This window comes from Mesoplodon bidens (assembly GCF_964165515.1).
Source record: "Mesoplodon bidens genome assembly, chromosome: 5".
In the NCBI taxonomy this organism is placed as follows: domain Eukaryota; kingdom Metazoa; phylum Chordata; class Mammalia; order Artiodactyla; family Ziphiidae; genus Mesoplodon; species Mesoplodon bidens.
In genome coordinates this window covers 72947118-72966838 of record NC_138161.1, presented here as the reverse complement: position 1 = coordinate 72966838, position 19721 = coordinate 72947118, and the positions used below count along the sequence as shown (strand labels likewise).

General features: G+C 42.7%; 1 protein-coding gene across 2 annotated transcripts in view; it reads left to right on the top strand.

Moving 5' to 3' along the window:
- Positions 1 to 19721, top strand: part of COL6A6 (collagen type VI alpha 6 chain) — a gene marked incomplete at its 5' end in the record, with an annotated part of 107210 nt that overhangs the window by 71857 nt on the left and 15632 nt on the right. The window contains 6 exons of one of the 2 annotated variants that reach the window (XM_081236041.1): positions 705 to 740; positions 850 to 886; positions 3359 to 3370; positions 6918 to 7411; positions 14522 to 14618; positions 17352 to 18023. In XM_081236041.1, the coding sequence (XP_081092167.1) occupies positions 705 to 740; positions 850 to 886; positions 3359 to 3370; positions 6918 to 7411; positions 14522 to 14618; positions 17352 to 18023 (1348 nt within the window). The remainder of the gene's footprint in view (positions 1 to 704; positions 741 to 849; positions 887 to 3358; positions 3371 to 6917; positions 7412 to 14521; positions 14619 to 17351; positions 18024 to 19721) is intronic. The other variant, XM_081236040.1, reaches the window with a different exon arrangement.

Genomic DNA, 19721 nt, shown 5'->3' with positions numbered 1-19721 from the left:
TAAGTTACCAATGCTGCATTCACATGGAACTTATTTTCTTTGGGAGTTTGGGTGGGGCGCCATCGCATTTTTCCCTGTCTCTGTGTGAGAGCAGTCAGACTCTTCCTGTTCCAAAGCTGAGACTGAACACATGAAATTCAAACCAATTCCACTTTGTTCTTTCTATCCCCAACCCAGAGATATATCTGTTCATTTTGGGAAGACAATGGGGATTACCTTTCCAGAAGTTCAGTTTGAGTCTGTTCCTTTTGTCATCCAACCAGTGGCGGGAATAGATTTAGGTTCTGCTCAGCGGCTGCCCAGTGGCCAAGGTCAAGCACTGGGGAATTCTGTACCTCTGCCTTAAGGACGGGCAGGCACAGGGGATGGTTCAGGCTTATTTAGTTCTAGGCTGAGGACCTGCTCCAGAGTCTCCCTGCCAGTGTCTCATTGTCAGCTCCATCCTTAGCTTCTGGACAACCTTTATCATCCAGAGATGCATCTGGGGGAAAGTGGCCATTGGACGCTCACTGCTTACAGTTTATTCCCCTTAGAATGTTATTGTTAATTAGGTGATGAGTATCCTACATGAATTCTTTTCTCCCTTGAACTTAGAATAAAAACGTTAAGAATTTATTTTTTTTCTTAGAGTAATGTTGATGCACATTCTGGCTCCTGATGTGTGTGTCCAAAGCCCTGAAACCACACTCTTTTTGTTTCCCTAGGGTGTGAAAGGGGCCAAAGGATTACCTTCCTTCTCCGTACGTACCTGATAGCTCCAAAGGAGCCTGAGCGCCCTGTGACATTTATTTCTCAACTCTAGGACCTGGAAGTCTGTTGGTTAATTCCTTCTGTTTTATTTTTGAGCAGACATGTGAGCTCATCCAGCATGTGCAGGACCACAGTCGTAAGTACCCCACTTAGAATGATCACCCGGGTGTCAGCATTCATAGAAGAAAAGCAGCAAATTCTGCACTCAAAATTGAGACAATTTACCAGCCAATTTCTTAAAATCAGAGATGTCACTGTGTATATTTTGAGGCAGCATACACTGGTGACTATTGACTCCCTCTCTGGCTGCCAGCATGTCTATAGAAATGCTTCCAAGCACTAAGTCAGGCTATATCTGGTGCTTTTAATCAGGGGAAAATGGAGACACAAGGTCAGAACTCCCCTGATGGTGAAATCAATCAGTGGGGAGTCACATTAAACTTTTTAAAGTGATTAACCCCTGACAATAACTAAGTGTTGAATTCAGCTGGTGTAAAAGAGCCAGCCATGCCAAAGGGGTGTCCTAGTGGGTGGGAGCCCTGACTTCTGTTTATCATTTGTTACTCCTTCCCTGAGAAGGTGTGCTTGACTACCTTGAATTAGACTCATTTGCTTTTAAAATTACTCATTCTGCCTTTATTTTCTTTACTCTCAAAATTTTAAAAGCAAAAAGACGTTTTGATTTGGCAAATGCTCTTTTGAATTTGCTTTGAGACCCTTATAGCAGCATCTTCTATCAAAATACATGTTAGCAGGGCCTCCCTGGTGGCGCAGTGGTTGAGAGTCCGCCCGCCGATGCAGGGGATACGGGTTCGTGCCCCGGTCTGGGAGGATCCCATATGCCGCGGAGCGGCTGGGCCCGTGAGCCATGGCCGCTGGGCCTGCGCATCCGGAGCCTGTGCTCCGCAACGGGAGAGGCCACAAGAGTGAGAGGCCCGCATACCGCAAAAAGAAAAAAAAAAAAAAAAATACACGTTAGCAGCATCAAAAGAACGCCATGGACAAGATGAGGAGAGAGTCGGCTATTTAATGTTCACCTACAAATGTGTAACAACTTCCCAAATAAATACTAGGACTCAAAAGAATGTCACAGTTCCCTCCAGGCTTTTTGGAAGTCTCTCAGTTTTCTAAAATGAAAGTGTATTTGAAGGGAGAAGATAGACAAATTAGAGCCCATTTCTGTAGAGAGCATCAGTCTCAAAGACACAGACTTTACAAAGCTTTGAATGCAGTGCTGACCTTGACTCTGCCTTTTTGTAGCAGAATGGAGCCATCCGTATGTGGGAATCAAAATCTATGCATTGGGTGGTGAAGACTGGTTGCTCTGGGGCTGGATTAGCAGAGTGGGCTTTCTGACATGGGAGCCATGTGAACTATGATGACTCAAGGATAAATCTAAGTATGATGAGGACTCTGATCTTTTAAAATTTGAGGGGTTCAATACAAAATTATAAATCCAAAAGTAGGTACAAAACTACTTCAAAAGTGTCCTTTAGAACAAGAAAGGAAATCACAACCACTGACTTCTATTATAAAATCATATGATCATGTGAACACATGGCTAGGGCCCTTCTCAAGGCCTTGCAAGGGGCCCCGTGGGTGAGAGGTCGAGAGCAGTGCTGTCCAGAACTTTCTGCAATGATGGAAGTATCCACTGCACTGTTCAATATGTAGCCACTAGCCACATGGGACTTTGAGCCTTGATAGATGGTTAGTGTAACTGAGAAGCTGAATTTATTTCATTTTTTTTTAATTTTTTTTTTTTTTGGATGTGTCATGTCTTAGTTGCAGGATGCAGGATCTCTCGTTGCAGTGCACGGGCTTCTCTCTAGTTGTAGCTCACAGGCTCCAGAGCATGTGGGCTCTAGTTGCAGCACGCAGGCTCTCTAGTTGTGGCTCACAGGCTCAGTAGTTGCGGCGCACAAGCTTTGTTACCCCGCGGCACGTGGGATCTTAGTTCCCCAACCAGGGATCGAACTGGCATCCCCTGCATTGAAACACAGATTCTTCACCACTGGACCACCAGGGAAGTCCCTCATTTAATTTTAATTGATTCAAGTGTAAATAGTCACATGAGGCTAATGGCTTTCATATTGGACAGTACAGTCGTAAAGTTTAAGCTTCATTTACTTATGAGCAAATCCATCTCTGATGTTTATATATATATATATATATTATATATATATACACACACATATATTTACACATATATGTATACATATATGTAATTGATAGCTATAGATATCTACATGGGGAAAATCTAGAGTAAAGAGTGGTTAGGACCTTTTAACTTTCCAAATTCAGTGCACCTCTCTGCAACATAATGTTCCCGCCCAGGCAGAAATCCTTTTCCTCTGACAGCTGGCTGTATGCTGCTGATTTATGGCCCTCCTATTTCTCCCATCCCGTTCCCTACAGAAGGACCTGTGCTTTTACCAACATGTTGGATCTGTCTGCATTTCTCCAAACCCTATTTGTTGCCTTGGTTTTTGAGTCATCTACAAAAAGCTCACAAGGTGGAGCCTTGGCTGCCATGATTTCTTACACAATACAGAACACTGTTCCCCTACCCAATAATAACCCAACCTCCTCTGTTCTTCTTCCCCAGCTGGCAGACATGGTGAGTAATCTTTATTTAGAGCATATTATAATCAAGCTCCAAAATGTGGTACATATGGAAAGATGAGTTAGAACAATGTGTTGCCTGACAAATGATAAACATTTTATCTGGACTTCTTTGCTGCCTCATACTGGTAGCACAGCTCTGCCTCCAATAAATCACTTGAGTTTAAGCTGAGTCTCACAGCTCTTTGCCAACCAAGTGGTTTGATTTTTTAATTATTTATATTTTAATGACTAACATTGCCATTTACCTTACCAATAGATTTTTTTGTAATTTCAAAAACATTTCTCCCTCCCTCCATTTTCTCTCTCCATTTGTTATCCTGTCTCTGTAGTCTGGTGGTTAGGGATTAAGATGCAAAGGGCAGAAGTGTGTGGAACAATGGTAGGGATGATCAGATAGCAAATAAGTTGCATATGCAGCTCAGATAGTGCTGAAATCTGTGGAGCTCTTGGCTGATGTTAATTACCAAGTTGGCTTAATATCTTTCTGGGCCAGCTTTCAGGAATATTACAAAAGCTTATTACATGATGTTTCTGTATAAACCCATCATCACCCTCTTATATTTTATACCCTTATACCTTTTGTATAAATCCATCAACCCATGCCTTCTGGTTGCTTGTTCACTCATTCAACAGATGTGTTTTGGAAGCCTATTATGTTCCAGTCTCTGTCCCAGACACTGGGGACAGAGGGCTGAATAAGATGGACATAATTCCTGGCTTCAGAAGCTTCCATTTTAGTGGAGGGATCCAGGTAGTAAGTAAACAAAGGAAACAATTACAGAATACTTTAGTAGTTGTGAAAGATAAGAAATGGAAGGTCCTGTCACAAAATGACACTAGGGGAGGGGAGAAATGCCTTTGAAGGGAGGGCTCCTCTTTGAGACAATGACATTGAAGTTTGGATGAAGAATAAAAAGAAGCCAGCTTTGCAAGATCCAGGCAGGGAATCCTGCAAGTGCAAAGGCCATGATGCAAAACAGACCCAGGTGTTTTCTAGCTGCTGACGGAAGCCCAGTGTGACTGAGACACGGTGAGGAGGGGGACATGGCATGTGCAAAAATGGAGAAAGAAGTGGGACCAGATCGCACTGAGTTTTGTAGGTTATAATCAGGAGGCTGGATTTTATTCAGATTGGAATGGAAGGGTATTAAAGAGCTTATTAAAAGTATTGAAGGTATAAACGTGAACTGATGAACAATTTTTTAAAGCTTATTTGGGCCACTGTGGGAGAGTGGATTGTAGGGAAGAGAAGCATAAAAGCCAGAGGACTAGTTTTGGGGGGAGGGGGCCATGTGAAGCTATTCCAGGCAAATACGGCGGCGGCCTGGATGGGCCGCCACTTCTGGGTGGTAGTCACATGGTGGGTGTTGGGTTTGCCTTCCTTATTACTCATTGTCACCTGCTGTGGTCAGTAAGTTGGGTCACCATGTGGGGGTCCACGTCTGAGGGGGGCCTCCTCGGTGCCTCCACAGTCCAGCCTAGCCTTCCTCAAGATCCTTGGGGTCCTGGCAACAAGCTGAGTTAGCCCTTAGGTGTTTTTTTTTCCTGAAAACTTGGTAACAGCCAGTGCTTATATCCTTTTTTCCCCTTTACCTCTAAATTACAGCTGAAGCTGCATTGTTGTTATCACTGCTGTTGTTCCCATATGAAATAGCAGCCCAAACAAAGAGCTAGCAGACCACTGTCATGTTTGGTCATAATTTTACCCATTTTTTATTGTAAAATTGACGTGACCTTGATTGTTTTAATATCTGCTCAGCCCACTAAATTAGACTTAGAGGCTAATAAATCCTGTCCTGTCTCCACTGAGATACAGAGTTTGATTGGGTTTGAACATTTATTCTTACTGGTCCTTTTGCCTGTGAAGGTCACAGAGTCTAGGACCAGAGGAGATGATAATCTAGCACTAAGGTGATGAAGCCCAGCTGAGAGGGAGACCCCTCCTGGGCCAGCCTGGCCAACCTAGCCAGTCCTGGTGGGTCTGAGTCCTGAGCTCACCTGGCAAGAGCTGAGTTTCTGGCCTCTGAATGAGAGGAGACAGCCCCCACCAAGGGGAGCATATCAGCCGGATTTCCTTTTACCAACATGTATCTCAACACCAGGCATCTCACCCATCCAGAAAGTTCTGTTTTTCCTGTACCTGTTGCAGAGAACTGTCCTTTGTTTGGTTCTTTTTCATTCATCATTTATGAGATCCCGGCTATATGGCAGGGACTAAGAATCTGGCAGTCAAGAGAGAGATCATCCCTGTCTCCACACTTCATAAAGTAGTGGGAGAGGCAAGCATTAATCAGATAATTAAACATATATAAATCTCCAACTGTGATAAGTGCAGGATACTGGGATTAGAATGAGTGAATTAGGATCAATGAATAAATCTTAACACTTACATTCGTGTTTAACAATCCTAATTCAGAGTTTCTCTAAGTAATAAGGCATATTTATTGGTTAAACTTGCATTTCTAACTGTTAAATAAAAATTTATCAGTTGAAGTTTTCCTCATTCTTTTAAGTAATATAGCTGTTCTCTCTCACAATGAGTAAGTCTGTAATAATAACAGTAATGGTGAACATTAGTTGAGCACCTGCTGTGTACCAGGCACACAGTGCTTTCTTTACCTGTCCTTTACCTTTCTTTATCCTAAGTGCTTTCTTTACCTGTGTTGATTCACTTAATCCCCAACACAGGCCTAGGCAGCGGGTGCGGTTAGGGCTGTCATTTTACAGATGAGCAAACTGAGGCACAGAGAGGGTAAATCCCAATCTGTCTGAAATTATCAACAGAGCTTTCACATCCATACCTTTTTAACCCCTGTTAAATTTCCTCATTAAGTAAAGAATGTATGTTTTAGTTTATTTAACAAAGTTCCAGGAACAAACATGGTACCATTGATCCAATCTCTGTAGGTAAAAGGGCATGTCCATGAGCTCTTTATTATTTAGGAGTTTTAGTAATGAACTTACAAATTTCATTAAAACTCACATTGAATTATAGACTTTTCTTATATTTTTTAAAATTGAAGTATAGTTGATTTACAATGTTGTGTTAGTTTCTAGAGTACGGCAGAAACTAACACACACCCACACCCACATACTCTTTTTCAGATTCCTTTCCATTATGGTTTATTACAGGATATTGAATATAGTTCCCTGTGCTATACAGTAGGACCTTGTTGTTTATCTATTCTATATATAATATCATGTATCTGCTAATCCCAAACTCCTAATATATCCCCACCCCTATCCCCTTTGGTAACCATAAGTTTGTTTTCTATGTCTGTGAGTCTGTTTCTGTTTCATAAATGAGTTCATCTTTTGCTTTATTTAAAAGATCAAAGTCAGTTTTTAGAATACCATTTTAATTATTAAAGATTTAAATATTTAAGTGTTTGTTTTACTATTTAAGTTATTTACATTTAATGATTGTGTTTCCATATTTTAATATTTAACATCTAAATTACTTCGCCTTCTATGTGCATATCTCTTTTTCATTTTTAAGCGAGTGTTCTCGTGGTAAGGCACATGTTCTGGCCTTTTAGGAGCCCCGCGGTGCCCTGTGCATCCCACGGAGCTGGTGTTCGCGCTGGACCAGTCTCGGGGCGTCACGGAGCCAGAGTTTGCACGGATGAAGGAGATGATGACCTCCCTGCTGGGCAGTCTCCGGGTCCGGGAGAACCACTGCCCTGTGGGTGTGCGCGTGGCCGTGCTCACCTACGACTCCCACGCCAGGCTCCTCATCCGCTTCTCCGACGCCTACAGGAAGGACAGACTCCTCAGAGAGATCGAGGCCCTTCCTTACGAGCAGTCCACGTCCAGCAGGGACATTGGCAAGGCCATGAGGTTTGTCTCCAGGAATGTCTTCAAGCGGATGCTCCCAGGGGCTCACACCAGAAGAATCGCCACGTTCTTCAGTGGCGGCCCATCTGCGGATGCCCAGACCATCACGACGGCCGGCCTGGAGTTCAGCGCCCTGGACATTATCCCGGTGGTGATCGCCTTCAGCCAGGTGCCCGCCATCAAACGCTCGTTTGTGGTAAGAAAGGCTAGCTGCCTCATAACTCTTCTCTCTCTTTTTTCCCTGTATTCAGGGGCATTTACAAGAAAGCATGGAGCTGTACTAAGTGTTTATTACTATGTACCAGGAACGTGTCAAGCCCTTGATATGCATCATCCTGTTTAGTTCCCACAAGCGGTGTGTATGAGATGGGAATCATTGTTATTCCCGTTGTACGGGTAAGAGCACTGAGTCTGGAAAAGTGAACCCTATGCCCAGGTTCACACAGCTGACAAGTGGCAATGTCAGGGCTTGAATCCAGGCCTCTATTCTAGTGCTTCTCCAAGGGACTCTCTGAGTTGGCTCTGGATGTAAAGATACTAAATCTGGGTAGCCAGTAAATATTTGTGGATGTCACTGATGTGGTCATGGAATGGAAACCAAAGGACTGATTTTATAACTTCACCAATCATGTAAATAGCCGTACTTTATAAAGGAAAAGCCATTCCAGTTATAGCTTCTTAGGTTGAAGATTAAAACCTTACTGTGGGGACATCCTGGGTGGCACAGTGGTTAAGAATCCAACTGCCAATGCAGGGGACATGGGTTCGAGCCCTGGTCCTCGAAGATCCCACAAGCCACGGAGCAACTAAGCCTGTGCACCACAACTACTGAAGCCAGCGTGCCTAGAGCCCGTGCTCCGCAACAAAGGCAAGCTACAGCAATGAGAAGCCCCTGCTCGCTGCAACTAGAGAAAGCCCACACACAGCAACGAAGACCCAACACAACCAATAATTAATTAATTAATTTAAAAAAAAATCTTATTGTGTAGCATTTCTAAATAAACCACCTGGGATCATGGCGAACTTTAAAACCCTCTATCAATAGAGCCTCAGTGGCAGGGGTTCCTTACAAAACACCTGCTGGACCTGGCAGAGTGTCCTTCTGGTCATCTGTGACCACCCAACATGCTGTTTTGTTCTCCATTCATGGGGAAGCCATGAGGAGAGACCCCATGCATCTACAAAGGGTATTGGAAAATGCAACCTGAACCAGAAGGACAAGCGTTTAAAAATTAATTCACGTAGAGAAAGGAAAGTGAGAAGTGACCGAGTCACTGCCTTCAGGTGTGTGGAGGATTATTACTGGAGAAAACTAGTCAGCCAACTCCAAGTTAGTAAAATCTCTTATTAGAGAAACTGGGAATCATAGCAGTGGAAACTCCAGTTTAGATTTGAGTAAGAGCTTTCTGAAGGCAAGATTGACTTAACGTTGCCATGGGCCAGATGGCTAAATGTAGGTGGTCATGACACCATCTTTCTCTGAAGGCCTTTTGTAGGGATGGTCACTCACCTGGCAAGGGTGACTTTTGTCTTTCCTGGAGAACTAGGATTAAGTGGCTTTTTTGAGACCCTCTCCAGCTCCCTAATTTTCTGTGAAAGTGCTAAACTAAGCAGACCAGAATTGAAATATAGTACTCCTCTGTAGAATGCAGAAAGCAGCGCTTGTTTCCTAGCATTGGTGTGAAGAAGAAGTGATGTAACTCCATGCACCAGTGCCTAGGACATAGCAAACACTCAAGAATGGTAGCTCTTGCTTTAATTATTATTGTTATCAGCTTCTTGATGGTGAACTAAAATCTGTTTAACTGTATTAAATTCTGGGTTGTAAAGAAGCTGAAACTGCTATTAGCATCATTGAAACTAACTCAGAATTATGCAAATGAGCAGCCTGATCTACGAGGCTCAGAAAAGAAAATGCACATAAATTAGAAGACTGGGGCCAGCTTATGCTAATGAAGCTGCTTTGAGAGGCAGCGGCTCAAAGATTCTGTAAGTGGATTTGGTTACACACAGAGTCCTCCTAATTCCCTCTGTTTATTGGGAGTGCCCATTGTCCCTTGGCTTTATTTAGTCACAAAATAGGAGACAGCTTAATATCCTGACACAAATGATTGATGGTACTTGCGATACAAATTTAAACAGATGCAATTCCAAAGGTATGTGCATAGTGTATAACTTTAGAAAATATATTTTGTAGAGTTTTTCTTTTAAACTTTGGAGTGTTAACAGTCCCACTTAGAGATTCTACCCATATCACCTAGAGACTCCTTGTTCCTTTCTTGAAGGAATTTATCTCAAAAGAGCACCAATGAAGGTTCAGATTCTTGACAATGACCCTCACAGATTGGAGCAGTATTGGCCCCAACATCCCTTGGGTAGAAAAAGAGTTAGAGTTGCAGACAGAAGTCGGACTTGGTCCCAAGGTTCATTCATCCAACAGATGTTGAGTGAGCAGCTCATATATACCAGGTGCCATCCTAGGCTCTGAGGACACAAGATTAAGTAGAAAACCAAAAGACCTCACCTATTAGAGGATGGAGCTATGCAGGGTTGTCTAGAAGGGCTCAAAACAAATTGATGAGAACCCAATACCTGACATTGCAGAAGAGAGATGATGTTACTACTTCTCCATTTCCCTTCTGTTTCTTTCTTCTATCCATTCTCTTCACTTGCTCTTAAACTGTCATTTATTAGTACTTTAAGAACAGAGCTTAAAATTTTAATGACACAATAAATTTTTATTTGGAGGCCATATCACAAAACCCCTTGTTCATTTCATAACCATTGTGACTTTTCTATATCTTGATTCGTCTGAGAGTTCAATAGAATCCAACTGAAATTTGGAACCTGTGTAGACACGTGTGGCAGGTCTCAGAAGCAGCTGCTCTGAAAACATGGGCTCATTTCCCTATGTTTCTGAGCAAATGTGTTGTGTGATAACCATCTTGGAAATTTTTCATGATGTTCTGAAGCCGAGTGATGAGCTGTTCATCCTTCTGGAATGGAAGACCATTTTTGATTGGAAAAACCTCAATCTCAGCTTTGTTTTTTTCCGTAGGGTTTTTCCTTTAAATTTGTTGGGCAATTACCTCTTAATTCTGGTGAAATTTTTTTTTGTTTGTTTTGTTTTTTTTTTGCGGTATGCGGGCCTCTCACTGTTGTGGCCTCTCCCGTTGCGGAGCACAGGCTCCGGACGCGCAGGCTCAGCGGCCATGGCTCACGGGCCCAGCCGCTCCGCGGCACGTGGGATCCTCCCGGACCGGGGCACGAACCCATGTCCCCTGCATCGGCAGGCGGACTCTCAACCACTGCGCCACCAGGGAAGCCCTCTGGTGAAATTTTATTTGCTGCCCGTGAAGAATTCTAATGTGGGCTGAGTCTCCCTTTCTAATATATGTATAAGAAATGTGTCCTTTATAGCTAGCCTTATTTTCTTCCCTTTACTCTGCTGTTTAGCGTCGCGGGTGAGAGAAACATTAGGTGTAATAGTTGACATTACAGATTATTCTAGTGAAGAAACAGAGCTGAAATTGGGGGGAGAGAGGGTTAATGGGAAACTTCAGCACTCTGAGCACTCTGCCCTTTTATTTTTAAATGGATTTCCTTTGTTAATAGAGAATTGTCTAAAGAGTGTTAATGGTATCTTTTTCGAATGCACCAATTCATGGAGCCCCATGATGTTGAGAAAGCAAAGAGCAGGGTATCATCCAGAATGATGTACTGAAGGCTCATTTTACCCATCTGTGGGTCATCCAAGCTGGTGCATCTTTGAATCCACAGGAAAGTGAGCAATAAGAAAAGTGACACATAGGACCCTTTTATTTTAAATCCCCAACTCACATTCATCTTGGGGAATTTTTCTGTAATATGCTAATTACAGTTGCTCCAATGACGTGTGGTAGGATGAGTGATCTCTAAGACCACATCTGCCGAACTTTATTGATTAGAAAATTACTTGGGGGAAGGGGAGTGGAGAGCACAGACCCCCTGAGGTCTCTCCCAGTTAAAAAAAAAAAAAAAAAAAAAAAGACGCACTAGAATCAATGAGTGGAAAGTATGGCTTTAGGTTGACACCAACATGTTGATACACGGTTAAATGTGAAGCCTAATTTATCAACTAGTGCCACTGCCAGAAGGATGGAAGTTGCCACATGGTAGACACACAGAACACAAACTAGTGAACAAAGGGCAGCAATCTCTGGGTGACATGGTGAGAACACTGTTCCAAATCAAGTTAGAACCCCCTGATACAAAACTACAGTCAAAGTAGCTCAGGCAGAGGGTGGAAGGTAGGTCTTATGTGGGGAGAGCAAAGTTTTTGTTTTGTTTTGTTTTGTTTTTTTAATACACCTTTATTGGAGTATAATTGCTTCACAGTACTGTGTTAGTTTCTGTTTACAACAAAGTGAATCAGCTATAGGTATACATATATCCCTATATCCCCTCCCTCTTGCGTCTCCCTCCCACCCTCCCTATCCCACCCCTCTAGGTGGTCACAAAGCACGGAGCTGATCTCCCTGTGCTATGCTGCTGCTTCCCGCTAGCTATCTAGTTTACATTTGGTCGTGTATATATGTCAGTGCCACTCTCACTTCACCCAAGCTTCCCCTTCCATCCCTTGTGTTCTCAAGTCCATTCTCTACGTCTGTGCCTTTATTCCTGCCCTGCCACTAGGTTCATTAGTACCATTATTTTTTTATTCCATATATATGTGTTAGCCTACGGTATTTGTTTTTCTCTTTCTGACTTATTTCACTCTGTATGGCAGACTCTAGGTCCATCCACCTCACTACAAATAACTCAATTTCATTTCTTTTTATGACTGAGTACTATTCCATTGTATATATGTGTCACATCTTCTTTATCCATTCATCTGTCGATGGACACTTAGGTTATTTCCATGTCCTGGCTATTGTAAATAGAGCTGCAATGAACATTGTGGTACATGACTCTTTTTGAATTATGGTTTTCTCAGGGTATATGCCCAGTAGTGGGATTGCTAGGTCATATGGTAGTTCTATTTTTAGTTTTTTAAGGAACCTCCATACTGTCCTCCATAGTGGCTGTATCAATTTACATTCCCACCGATAGTGCAGGAGGCAAAGTTTAAACTGGAGGCATCTGTATTCCTCCCCACTCTGGGCTAACTTTCCTCATCTATGAAATGGTGGGATTGGCTTCTAAGATTTCTTCTAGCTCAAGCCTTCTGTGACTTTTTTTTCCTGGACCCTGATAGTTGGAAATAAGAAATTATTTTGCCCCTATCAGATGGACTGATCCATGCTCTCTGGATTTGGTTTCCTTGTCCCTCATCACAGTCCAGATGAAACAATGGCATGATTCACTGGAAATATTGCCCAGACACCTATTAAAAGCTGTTAATAATTCAGGCTATTTGTGTCTTCTGGTGGACAAGAATCAAGAGTCAAGACTGTGTTTACAGGTCCCCATTCACAAAATGTCCCCATTTATGTCCCCACCACCTGTCCCTTTTCTGCCACCTGACTATCACAGGGTCTTTTCTTTTTTAAATTAATTTTTATTGGAGTATAGTTGCTTTAGAATGTTGTTAGTTTCAGGTGTACAGCCAGGTGAATCAGTTATACATATACATATATCCACTCTTTTTTAGATTCTTTTCCCATATAGGTCATTACAGAGTACTGAGTAGAGTTCCCTGTGCTATATAGTAGGTTCTTATTAGTTATCTATTTTATATACAGTAATGTGTATATGGCAATCCCAATCTCCCAATTTATCCCTCCTACCCCTTGGTAATTATAAGTTTGTTTTCCACATCTGTAACTCTACTTCTGTTTTGTAAATAAGTTCATTTGTACCATTTTTAAAAACTTGCTTATATGTGGAATTTCATCACAGAGTCTTTTCTTTTTCTCTCTTCTCTTAAACCACACGATGCTCACTCTCATTCTGTTTCTTCCCTCTCAGTCTTTGTCAGACACCATACCTTCCTTTCTCTATACATTTGTGCCTAGAAATTTAGCTAAAAGCTTCAGTTACCGCTTATTCCCTCCGAGCCTTCCCCTGTCACCCAGATGGCTTAGGAAGGCAAACACAGTGGTATCCCAGAGAGGAATTCAGAGGAGTGCTGATTTCTCCATCTCTTATACACAGGAGAATAAAAGATGTGCAGAAACAGAGATAACTCTCAGGAAAGCCCCCACCCCCCCTTCCCATGTCCGTTGCTCCTCAGTGAACAACATAGAAGATGACCAGCCTGCAGCCCTGTCCGTGCTCACCACTAAGACAGGGAGACACACTGCCCTCAGGACCCTAGTTCTGGGTTTCTGATCGTCTCAGGTGTCCGTGATGCAATCCACTCTGCTGAGAGACGGGGCCACCCCACACCAACACAGCTGCCTGAGTCGCACCTCTGTGGATCAAGTATGGGAAGGAAGCTTCCCTGAGAAGGAGGGGAGGGGGTTAGCCAGATGGGTTCACAGGAGAGACTAAATGTTGTGTGACACATCTCTGAGGCATTGGGTAGGATCACACCCACAATACGCTTTCAACTGTCAGTGATCTCTGAGTCAATTAACTGACAAGCTAATTATTCTTCATTATTTGGAGCCTCCATATTGTCTGCCTCTCTCCAGCCTCAAATTCCTCGGGGAGGTTACTAATAATAGGGCCAAATCGGAAAGGGTGGGAAGTTGTTCAGAGGAGAGCTGGCTGGATGTGAATCTGGGTCTGCACTTCAAAGCCAGGGTCAATGCCTTGTTCATGGTGGGAACTCAAAGCCGGTTCTAAATCACATCTGTGGTTTCACACACTTGTCAGGACTTGGGAAGAGGGGTGTCCCTGGTCCTTTTCCTTAAATGGTTTCCATGTCCAGTATCTTTTGATCAGTCCTTTAACTTTTTTCTGAGCTTCAGTTTCCTCGTCTGTAAAATGGGAATGATGAACTTAAGAACGATCTCACTGGGCTGTGAATGGAAGTGCTTTGCGGTCTCTGATGACCCACATGGCACCTACCTGGTGCCAGTAAGTGCTTTTCAATTATGAATTCATTTAGTGCCCACGGTAGCCCTCTTAGGGAGTAGTATGACTATTCTGTTCACAGATGTGGAAACAGAGGCAAAGCCACTTGTCATCCAGCTAAAGAGAAAGTCATGGGTTAAACCAACAGTGCTCTTAGCCCCTCTGCCCTTCAGCCTCCCCGGGGCCCTCTTAGAGGGAGGGGCCCCCACTTCCCTCTGCAGATCCCAGCTCTCTGGACCATCCTGGCAGGTTCCTGCAGCCCCACCCATGAAGCTCCTCTTCCTCTTGCTTCTGCTTCTTGCAGATTGACGACACTGGCAGATTCCAAGTCATCATGGTTCCACACAGGATTGACTCTGCACCAGCACTAGAGGGACTCCAGCGGTGCACTTTCTGCTACGGTGAGACCCACAGGGAGAACATAACTTGATCAGGCCCGTTAAGCAGTGCAGTGAGTCACCATTGGCAGGAGCGGCTGGAACTTGGCAGCAGAGACGCTTGTGGCCTTGGGAGGATCTCTCTGGGGCTCTGGCCTCACCTCGCCACACAGCCTCATCCACAGATGGAGCCTCTCAGCTCACGCAGCTTCTAGGAAACAGGAATCATTTTTAGATAAACTTAGCCTGTCCCACTGCCACCTTTTTCATGCTGTATATTTATGAGTTTTCTAAATCTCAAATGTTCACAACCCCAAAGAAATGCTTTACAGTGGGAGTGGAAATTAGCAGAGATTCATGCATTTCTCATTGGAAAGAGGTTTTCTCGGACTCCCAAATGTTAAGCACCAGAAAGATTTGCAATGCTGCTTTATCTGTGGTTGTGTTTTATACACAATCTATAGTTCTAGCCGGAGAACCGGACAGACCTGTATTTGAGTATTCTAATAATTTGAATATTCTAATAATTACAAAGAGAGTGGGACCCACTGAGGTTACTGGTGGGTGTGATAGCTTACAGTTATCAGACATTCATTATTAGCCACACACTGTTCTAATTGCTTTATATAACACTGATGGTGATGATGATGATACTTAATGCTTAGGCTATTGGGTTTATTGTGTTCTAAGCACTCTTCTCATTGTTTCATTCGATCCTTATAATCACCCTAAAATGTTTGAAAGGTTATTGGCTCCATTTTACAGATGAGATGAAATAGTTTGCTCACAGCCAGATCAAACCCAAGAAAGTTGGTAATTTATGAGAAACACAGATCCTATTATGCTGTTCCCTGAAACTCTGTACTTGGCCTTGAAGAAAATGTGTAATTCCTCTCCTTCTGCATGTGTGTCAATGAGATGCTCATTCTGGTCATGTGAGTGACTTCATAGGGAGGTGGCAACTCCAAGGGAGAAGTGGGATTTCTCCTAATAACCCTCTCTTCCTTCTGTCTTCCCCTCTTTTGCCCTCTGATCATTTCCTCCCCCCACCTCCCGAAGAGCTCACCACACCATGGGCAGATACATCCCCCTCGAGTTCTCAGCTGTGCATAGACATATCAGTGATGCATGTGCTGGTCTGATGCATGGTCAGAAGTTGCCAGTGTGTGTCTGGGGATATATTTTGACTCCATTTCTTGGCTTAAATCCTTGTTTTGTCTCTGAGGTATATAATGGAAGGTATTTTGGCTGTTGTTTCCTTCAACTAAGAAACCCCACAAAATTGAGTAAATGGGCAGGCTACTGTCCCTGATTTTAGAAACTGCCTTGCACACAGGTGACTGTACTGTCATCTGACTGTTAAACAGCATCATCAAATTTTATTGAATTTTAAGAAGGGAATCATAACTTGTTCAGAGCTTATATCTTTATTGAGTCCATGAGTAAGACTGAAGTTCTGAAGTCTGCTCCATCCCCTAAGGATCTGCACTCTGGTTATTAACCTTTCATCTGATAGCTTTTGTTCATGGCCAGGCCCATATCTAAGTACTGGCTGTCCACATGTGTGTTTTTCCATTTCTCTTTTGTTTTTAAAGAGAAAATTCTCTTTAATTCTCATCCTTAACCATCAACTGTTATTGGAAATCTACGATTGCAGAATATCAACCCTGAAAGGGCTCTCTGAGTGAATCTAATCCAAGCACCTAGTTGTGTAGAATTAAGGCCCAGTCTTGGCTTGGACGGGGGTGCACAGCATGTTTGTTCCTGGGGACAGCTAGACCAGGACCTAGGCATCCTGGCCCTCAGGCCAAGGGGCCTCCCCTCTGCTGTACTATGTGGCCTTGCCTCAAACAGTACCACACTGACTTCATACGCAGACCCTTCTAGAAATGCTGGTGTCTCCTTTGGCAAAATAACTCTATTCTCCCGCCCTCAGACTCTTCCGTAAATTTAGAAGATTAGGTGACCTCTAAGATCCTTTCATTTCCAAGTTATTTTTTACTCCTCTGAATATTCATTGTGGTCAGGTTCAATAAATTAATGCACTCTCTGTTTTTATTACTATACTTTTTAAAAAATGAGATATGCATAATTATAAAAATGACTTCATATTTTATGAAAGTCCGTTAACATGTAGTATTTATATTCATTTATTTAACAAACACATACTGAGCTTTCAACTAATAGGTACTTTGGACATAGGACATGAGCGGTAGTTTTGTCCTTAATGTCTCTACATAGATAGACTTAGAGTTATAAACCTTTATTTAAATTGAAATAAAAGATGCATTGCTTTTTTCACTCTTACTTTTTAAGCAGATTACTTTTCATAGTAAAGCAGTGTGCGTGGGATGATAGGGGTCATTGGTTTAACCTGTATATTGTCAGTTGGAGAGATCATTCATTTTTATGTCATGATACAGTATATCATGTACAATTATGAGATGAATTGTCCACTTCAATCTTTATAAACTTAAAGCAGAGCCAAGATGAAACTTCTGTTGAAAGCAACCTAATTTTAAAAAGTCAGGTAATATTAGTGAATGGAACTCAAGACACGGGCTGTGTATAAAAATCTGTATTTTGGGGAACAAAATGCAAACCACGTACTAGGAAATCTTCCTGTTGCTGACCTCAAAGTCATTTAGTTACTACTTTAATGTCAAAGATTATGCAGATTCCAAATGTCAAAATGTTTTAACTCTTCCTTTTCTGTCCGTTTCTGTTTAGTAACCCTAAGTGACTTTTTGTCTGCAGATGTATGCAAGCCAGATGCTTCTTGCAACCAAGCCAGACCACTCGCCGTGCAATCTTACATGGATGCTGCTTTCCTTCTGGATGGCTCCCGGCATGTGGGAAGTGCAGAATTTGAAGACATAAGAGGCTTCCTGGGAGCACTGTTAGATCACTTTGAAATCACCCCAGAGCCTGAGACCTCTGTCACTGGAGACCGGGTGGCCCTATTAAGCCATGCTCCCCCCCACTTCCTACCCAACACTCAGAGGAGTCCCGTTAGAAGTGAATTCAACCTTACCACCTACAAGAGTAAACGCCTCATGAAGAGACACATAGAAGAATCAGTTCAGCAGCTCAATGGAGATGCTTTTATTGGTCATGCCTTACAGTGGACTCTGAACAATGTCTTCTTGAGTACACCCAATCTGAGAAGAAATAAAGTCATTTTTGTGATATCTGCTGGGGAAACCAGTCACTTGGATAGGGAAACTTTAAAGAAAGAATCCTTGAGAGCCAAGTGTCAAGGTTATGCCTTATTTGTGTTTTCCCTTGGCCCTTCTTGGAATGACCAGGAACTGGAAGATCTAGCCAGCTACCCTTTGGATCACCACTTGGTCCAGCTTGGCCGCATTCATAAGCCTGACCACAGATATGGTGTGAAGTTTGTGAAGGCCTTTATAAGCTCAGTCAGGCGTAAGTCATAAAATCTGTTCTTTCTTACACATTAAGAGTATACTTGGTATTCCCCAAAGAAGGGTTGATGAGTTGACATGGATTCTTGGAAACCTCTGTCTTCAAGGGCACTGCAGGCTCAGCAAGGAAAATATGTAATGATGGATGTGGAAGGAGGAAGCCTCTGATTTCTAAGCATTAAATTTTCTGGCTCATCTTTTTTATGCTTCTGGTTCCTATGGAGAAACAATCATAACAAGCAGTTGCTCACAGTCTACATGGAGCAGCACAGTCTGGGGGTGTGAAATCACAGCCTGGACTGTTAGCTACAAAGTAGAAACCCTTGGCATGTAACATTATCATGCTGCCCTTTGATGAAAAGTTTGACTGGTTAACACCCCAAAAGAGAAAGCCAGAGAAAAATTCAACAATCCTTGGCTTTGCTTTTACAAGTTCCAAAGGCAGAGTTTGAAGTATTAGGAGATACCATTTTACCTGTCAGAATAAAAGATACATCCTTGCAAAACTTTCTTAGCTTTGTTAATGAGTTTTTATGATGCCAGTATTAGTGTAACTGGTGCCCATGAAAAAGAAACGTGGGCTGTATTTCTTGGAGTGAGCTTGCCTTGAAAGTATGCAATTCATTTTGAATGCAACAGGATGGATTAAGAGAAGCTATGTCCTGATATGACTCTGGAGGTTGAAGAAAAGCACTGTCAGATTTCTGATCATTTTTGTGGTGAATTTACTTTTGGAGTACAGATAAAAGAAAGTGAACACACAGGCTAAAGGGCACCCAGTGTAGCTTAAGGAAAATTCTGACTGTGTCTCAAACTTGTCACTGACATTCATGGTGAGACCAGTTAAGGCTGCAAAGACACTGACTAGTCAGGGTCAGTGAGGTCTGAGGAGCCTTGGGAAATGGTCGGCGGGGCTAATGTCATGTCCTCTGGTCCTCTGCTACTCTAGGTGTAAACCTAGGACCAACATCCCAGCATTACCTGGGAGCTTGCGAAAAATGCAGAATCGCAGGCCCCACCCCAGACATTTTGTTCCAGAACCTGCATTTTATCAAGATCCCCATGTGCTTCATATATACATTATAGTTTGAGAAACACTGGTATAGGAGCAGTTGCTCCCAGAATGAAATTTGTGTGGATGGGCTCTGGAATAGGATCCAGAAAGAGGAGCTGGAAAAAAATAAGGGAAAAAATAAATGAAGGCCGGGGTCATTCTGAAAAAAGAAATCACAAGGCATTTGTAAGGGTAAAACAAAAGAACACCTTGAAAGACTCTCAGCAACTTGTAAAGAAACACTCCTTATGAGGCAGAAAGTTGAAAGGAAGTTAAGATGGAATTTCCTTCCCCAGCTCAGCAAAATTCTTAGTGGTGTTTCATGGTAACTAGTCAAACTGTATGATTAGATAAATGACACCACCCGCATCACCCAGGGAAAGGGGAAGAGATGTTTTAAGAAGAATTACTTGGGGTTTAAAGTTTTCTAAAGTATCTAGAAATCTCCAATCTTTAAACTATAGCTGTGAAAGTACAAAAAGTTGAAAAGACTTTAACATAATCATATTCAATCCTACATGCTCCATTCAATAGCAGGCCCCCAGACCCACACTCACCCCTCAACATTAACATGTATGTATTAGGTACCTACTCTGAGCCACTCACTGTTGAGGTATGGGTTATCAAGGAGGGACCAAAACAGAT